The sequence below is a fragment of the Geotrypetes seraphini genome, chromosome 16 (genome assembly GCF_902459505.1).
Source record: "Geotrypetes seraphini chromosome 16, aGeoSer1.1, whole genome shotgun sequence".
Classification (NCBI taxonomy): domain Eukaryota; kingdom Metazoa; phylum Chordata; class Amphibia; order Gymnophiona; family Dermophiidae; genus Geotrypetes; species Geotrypetes seraphini.
Window position 1 is genome coordinate 28,074,640 of NC_047099.1, and position 7,105 is coordinate 28,081,744.

Sequence of the window (7,105 nt, forward strand, 5' to 3'; positions counted from 1 at the left end):
TTATTATTATCTGAATATGAGTATTTTTTTATGATAAAGGTCTGAAACTATTTGAACAGCCCTCATATGTTTGGCCCATGACGATGCTTGGCTTCTGGTAGAATGGGTCCTCAGCACCAGTGACACCTGATGTCCCTTATCAATACACCAATGAGACCCACCGTTGCCTTAGAGACTGTGATATTGGCAGGGGCCAGAAAAATAAAGCAATCAGTGCCAAATGCTGCTAGTTGTAACAGTGTTCTACACTCCCATTTGATATCTTTGCACTTCCTGTGCTTTTGAAATGTACCTCTATTTACAAGCAACCATGGTATCACAGAGGGTTACATCTCCTCAAACATCTGACAAGAGAAATATATTTGAAACCCCAGCCATGGTCAAACTTTGTAACAGATTTTACAATTTTCAGAAAAAAAAAAGAAGAAGCCTACTATAGTCACATGATAAATAACTCTGATGTTGTACAGAGATTTACTTGTCCCCCTCCAAAAACTCTTTTGGCTATTCCTTTGGGCACACTCGCCGCTAGTTTTCAGGACAAAATATCATTATTATGCAATTCCTTAACATCAGTTGCCTCTCCCATTGCATCCTCTCTTGAGATTGCTATGCTACTCTCCTTCCAGTATCTGCCTGGAATAAATTATCAGTCCTTTCTCTTACTTTGCTCTCTATCCTATCTTCTCTCTGCATTACAACTTGTGCTTTGGACCCTCTTCTTTTTTCATGGTTCAACCATTCTAAACATGATATTCTGCTGCAGTAACTTAAGATAGAACATAGCGTCTCCACTGGTGAGGTACCCACTTTATGGAAGCAAGCTATAGTTCACCCAATTCTCAAAAAAACGATCTGTATCCAATCTGGTTTTTATCAAAATTAACTGAAAAAGTTATTTTGATTTGTTTAAAACACAGGTTTATTCTTCATACTTTTCAAGCCAGATTCTGATCAAACCATAGTACAGAATCAGTAATAATTAATTAAGCAATCTTTGCTCATCTTGAAAAAGCCAAATCATGAAACAAGATGGCTGTGGTCTAGTTTTACTGAGTGTCACGCGTCGGTGAGCTCGCTACAGACCAATACTTCTTTTAAACTTTACCTCAACAACGATGCCCAAACGGAGAGGAAAGAGTTTGGCTGGGGCCTCATGGAGCTCCGGAGTTTCTGCTTCGGGAACTATAGAGGAGCTCTTTTGGCGCATGCAGGGAGCCCTTCAATTGCCGGTGACAGCTCCTGATTGGGTGAGGCCCGATTTTAGTACAGGAAGAAGCAGTCGGAGCATACAGCGAGTGATTTCCTTCACTCGCCGGCGCTCCAGCAGCCCTCTCCCATCTCCCCTGCCTAAAAACTGTATTCACGGTTTTTCGATATTCGCGGGGGTTCCTGGAACAGAACCCCCGCGAATATCGGGGAGGGGGGGGAAGTACTGTATATTGCAAACAAGAGGAGGAAAAAATAATTTTGCCTTAACAATATCACAGAAATCCAGAAACAAAGGCAAAAGAGATGTCAGAATATCAACCAAGGGAACTCTTTATTAAGTCAATACAACGAAAGTCTTAAAAATAGATGCAGTCTATACTATAATGTCCATCTCGATATAAGTTCAACTAAGTCTAGGTCAAACCTAGATTGTCCCAACAGGGATCCCGGTTTCAGCATCCATAGATGCCTTCATCAGGGGATGAACGGACACCGCCGTGAGAGCCTGCAAAAACTGGCAGGACACTGACGACAAAGCACGATGACAGCGTCTGTCAGGGCAAAAATGCGTCTCTTTTTATGACTTTCGTTGTATTGACGTAACCTTTTCCTATTGTAATAAATTTTACGTTACGCTGGTTCCAATCGTAATTATTTTAGCAAAGTTTTGTATTATTCACCGTTCTCGTTTACGGCTATTGTAAACATAATGTAAATAAGTCACAAGTCTGTAAATTCAAATATTTTGTGTTCCTGGCGCAACATGTTTGGAATGTCCCGCAATCCGGGACACACGATAGGAAAAGGTTATTAAAGAGCTCCCTTGGTTGATATTCTGACATCTCTTTTGCCTCTTGTTTTTAAACTATAGTGCAGCAACAGTTCTGTTGCATAGGATTTTTTTTAGCTGATTGTATTATTATGCCTCTGTGTTATTTTTTTTGTATGATGTTCTGCTTATCTTCGTAGCCAAAAACTTCATCCCCAGACAAACACGTCAGCTCTGCTGTATCCCGGCCTCTCTCCGGTGGGGGGAGGCCCGGTACTTCCGCTACGGACCGGATACGGCAAAAGGCATGGCCGGTGTCCTACCGTAATGTTACAGTGGATTCGGACCCGCTCTTCCCCGCGGGTAACGAACTCGCAGCTGATCTCGTCCAGGCAAGCGCTGGCGATGCGGAACCGCTCGTGCCTCTTATGGAAAATGGACTCCAGCAGCTTCAGCTCCCGCCTGAGGGAGCAGACCGAGCCCGACATCTTCCATTGGGAGTCCGCCCGGGGTGAGTGGGGGGGGGGGGGGAAGGTAGCTGTCGCCGCTTGCCGCGCTCCCCAACCACCGCTCGCCAAAATGGCGGCACCAGCAGCTCCGGATCTTCTCGGCGGAAGCGCTCCCTCCGCTCCCGGAAGTGTTCGGCTCCGGGCCCGTTACCCGGAAGGACTCGGCTGCGAGGCGTTGTTTCCTCGACGCCCTAGTGGGGAAAAGGAGGGAAGTGGGAAGGGAAGGAGTGAGCGCTCAGCCGTTTTATCACGACTCAAACCCTTTGCAGGGCCACATTTTGGAAAAAAAATAGTCAATGTCTTATTAAAGAAATGACAACTTTGCATGAGGTAAAACTCGTTACAGTTTATAAATCTTCTATACACAGCTGAGAGGAATGCAACATGCAGGAAGTTTTTCACTTCCTGCATGTTGCATTGCTTTCAGCTGTGTATAGCTGAAATTATCAGAAGCAATTAAGGAAAGATTTATAAACTATAAAGAGTTTTATCTCATGGAAAATTGTGATTTAGATTCTAAAGTATCAACTGCAAGAGACAAGATTTTGGTGTAGAGGAGGAGAATCAATATCCGCCTTGTGCCTTAAGTGTCCAGTGGTTGCATTCGCAACCACCTTCAGCTCTCACCTCCTCCAGCACCGGACCCAAATGCCATCTTACATCAAGCAGTCACTGCCAGGAGAGGTGCCGAATTTCGCTAGAGTTCACAAGATTACATACACACACAAGCTGCACTGCCTCCAATGGTTACCTTACATTTTGGAACGTTGCCCGCCTCACTGCTGTAACTAGTGCTACACGATTCAGGGAAAAATTTTCCATTCGATTCAGCCTATTGAATCAATTTTTCAATTCGATTTTCCTGCTCAATTGGGTGTTTTATTAAACATCCTGGTTGGTTTATTTTATAGCCTTTTCACCCACTCCACCCCCTTTGCCCTCTCCTACCCACACTGGTGCTATGGTTTAGTGCTGCCCGATTCACAATTTGAATCAATTCACTTCAGGTGAATCGATTCGAATCGATTTACCCCACCCAAAAATCGGCCTCCCAATTCATTGACCGACCTTCGCCCCTAAAGCAGGAGCGGCAGCACTGCCTCTTGCTGGCCTGCCGCTCCTGCATTAGAGGGCGAGTGGGGAGGGTCAGTCAGGAAGTGGCTTCCCCGCTAGTGTCCAGCTTCCCGCAGCAATTTACCGAAATTCAGCAGCCTGCCCTACAGAAGAAGATCGCTGGCTCTAGCAATCTTTGTAAGCTGCTAATAAATGGCAGATGAACTTCAATGTAGGGAAATGCAAGGTCATGCATATAGGGAAAAGGAACCCGATGTTCAGCTACCAAATTGGAGGATTAGTACTTGAGGGAAGTAACATTGAAAGAGACTTGGGTGTACTGGTGGACACAACAATGAAGTCAAAGGCACAATGCGCAGCAGCCTCGAAGAAGGCAAACAAAATGTTGTGTATTATTAAGAAGGGTATTACAATCAGAACAAAGGAAGTCATCATGCCGCTGTACCGCGCGATGGTACGACCACATCTGGAGTACTGTGTCCAATATTGGTTGCCGTACCTAAAGAAGGACATGGAGATACTTGAGAGGGTTCAGAGAAGAGCGACAAAAATGATAAAAGATATGGAAAACCTCTCATACGCAGAGAGGCTAGAAAGGCTGGGGCTCTTCACCCTGGAGAAGCAAAGACTCGGAGGAGACATGATAGAGACTTACAAGATCATGAAGGGCATAGAGAAGGTGGAAAGGGACAGATTCTTCAGCCTATTGGGAACTACAAGAACAAGGAGGCACTCGGAGAAACTGAAAGGGGACAGGTTTAGAACCAATGCAAAGAAATTTTTCTTCACTCAGAGTGTGGTGACACCTGGAATGCGCTTTCGGAGGATGTGATAGTACAGAGAACATTTAAGAGGATTAAAAGAGGGATTGGACAAGTTCCTGAAGGATACGGGGATTGAGGGATATAGATAGAGGTATAGATAGAAGAAAAATGGGGGATTAAAGGGTTTTTAGACAAAGGATCACCTACAGGACCACCACGGGAGCGGACTGCTGGGCGCGATGGACCCCTGGTCTAACCCAGCAGAGGCAACTTCTTATGTTCTTATTAAAAAAGGAGGAAGGAAGACCAAACAGCAGCCAGCGTGGTTAATGAGTGAGGTGAAGGAAGCTATTAGAGCTAAAAGAGAATCATTTAGAATGTGGAAGAATGATCAAACTGAAAATAATTATAAATAGCACAAGAAATGTCAAGTCAAATGCAAGGCACTAATAAGGAAGGTGAAGAGAGATCTTGAAAAGAAGATTGTGCGGGAAGCAAAAACACACAGTAAAAACTTTTTTAGGCATTATTAAAAGCAAGAAGCTGGGAAGAAAATCGGTTGGACCACTAGATGACCGAGGGATAGAAGGAGCTCTCGGAAGACAAGACCATAGCAGAGAGTGTAAATTAATTTTTTGCTTCGGTCTTCGCAGAGGAAGACATAGGGGAATTGCTGGTGCCAGAAATGGTGTTCAATTCTAATGAATCAGAGAAACTCATACAAATCTCTATAACACTGGATGATATAATGGGTCAATTTGACAAACTGAACAATAGCAAATCACCTGGACTGGATGGTATTCATCCCAGAGTGCTGATAGAATTGAAAAATGAACTTGCAGAGCTATTGTTAGTGGTTTACATTCAGGTACTCAGCATTTTTCCCTTTCTGTCTACTCTACCTAATGTACCTGGGGCAAATGGAGGATTAGGTGACTTGCCCAAGGTCACAAGGAGCAGTGTGGGATTTGAACCCACAACCTCAGGGTGCTCAGGCTGTAGCTCTAATCACTTCACCACACACTCCCCATAATTTTTCTTTAAAAACCAGCATAGTACCAGAAGACTTGAGGGTGACGCTGATTTTTAAAAAGGGTTCCAGAGGTGATCCAGGAAATTAGACTGACTAGTATTTAAGCCCATTACATTAACGGGTGCTAGAATAGATGTGTAAACTTTTAGCACAATGGGGCGCTGAGGCGTTTCTTTCTTTCTGTTTGTCTTTCTTTTTCTCTCCCTGCCCCACTTTCTTTATGTCTGTCTTTCTATGGAGGCACGGAGTTTCAAGTACGCATGTGTGATTATTATTGATAAAATCATTTTCCCTACCTTTGTTGTCTGGTGACTTTATTTTTCTGTGCTTTTAACTATGTTTCCAGGGCCTCCTGCATGCTTCTCCTCTGGTCCTCCTTTCCTCCACCATCTTCTCCCTTCCTTTTACCCCCCCCCTCCCTTGTTCAGCTGTACCCCTTATCCCTTCCCTGCTCCCCCTGTCCAGCAGCACCTCTTCTCCCTTCCTTTTACCTCCCATGTCCAGCAGTACCCCTTCTCCCTTCCTTTCACATCCTCCTGTCTAATAGTACCCCTTCCCTGCGCCCCCTGTCCAGCAGTAGCCCTTCTCCCTTCCATTTACCTCCCCCCTGTCCAGCAGCACCCCTTCCCTGCACCCCCTGTCCAGCAGTAGCCCTTCTCCCTTCCTTTTATCTCCCCCCTGTCCAGCAGTAGCACTTCTCCCTTCCTTTCACCTCCCCCCTGGCAAGCAGTACCCCTTCCCTGCTCCCCCTGTCCTTCGTCGCAGAGGGAAGGCAATCTGTAGCACACGGAGAAGTCTCCCGGTTTTCGTGGTGGTCTGCAGTAGTGTTGGGCTCGCAGCGTCACGGAGGGAAGGCAATTTTTAAGCCGCTGCAGGCTCCTTGTAATGGGGAAACTGCAGCATGAAACCACAGCATGCTCTACTGTGCATGCGCAAATCACCGAACGAAACAGCCGCACTCTCCTCCTTCTGCGCATGCGGAGGCACGGATCACGGAGATTGAAGTGCAATTTACTGCATTTCTTTGAAGGGGTGAATGAACATGTGAATAAAGGTGACCCAGTTGTTGTATATTTGGATTTTGAAAAGGCATTTGGCAAAGTACCCCATGAAAGACTTCTGAAGTTATTAGAAAGTCATGGGATAGTAGGTAATGTCCTATTATGGATCAAGAACTGGTTGAAAGACAGAAAACAGAGAGTAGGTTTAAATAGTCAATATTCTCAATGGAGAAGGGTAAACACCTACTACCACTAATCATTTCTATAGCGCTACTAGACATGCAGTGCTGTACATCAAAACACAGAAGAGACAGTCCCTGCTCAAAAGAGCTTACAATCAAGTCAAGACAACAAACTGAACAAGAAGTTGCATCTTCCCTAGGGATCTGTCCTGGGACCGCTTCTTTTTAACATATTTATCAATGATCTAGAGATAGGAATAACTAGTGAGATAATTAAATTTGCTGATGACACAAAGTTGTTAAATCGCAAGAAGATTGTGAAAAATTGCCAGACTGGAAGACTAGGCATCAAAATGGCAGATGACATTTAACGTGAGCAAGTGCAAAGTGATACATGTGGGAAAGAGGAACCTGAACTTTAGCTATATGATGCTGGATTCTATGTTAGAAGTCACTGCCCAGGAAAAGGATCTAGGTGTCATTGTTGAGGATACATTAAAACCCTTAGCTCAATGTGTGATGGTGGCTAAGAAAGCAAATAGAATGTTAGGAATTATCAGA

At 44.7% G+C, this 7,105-nt stretch overlaps 1 protein-coding gene across 1 annotated transcript in view; it reads right to left on the minus strand.

The window, feature by feature from the left end:
• Positions 1-2,608, minus strand: part of UBE2Q1 (ubiquitin conjugating enzyme E2 Q1) — a 29,865-nt gene extending 27,257 nt beyond the window's left edge. The window contains exon 1 of the mRNA XM_033925136.1: positions 2,305-2,608. Coding sequence (XP_033781027.1) covers positions 2,305-2,469 — 165 coding nt within the window. The 5' untranslated portion in view covers positions 2,470-2,608. The remainder of the gene's footprint in view (positions 1-2,304) is intronic.
• Between the last annotated feature and the right edge of the window lie 4,497 nt (positions 2,609-7,105).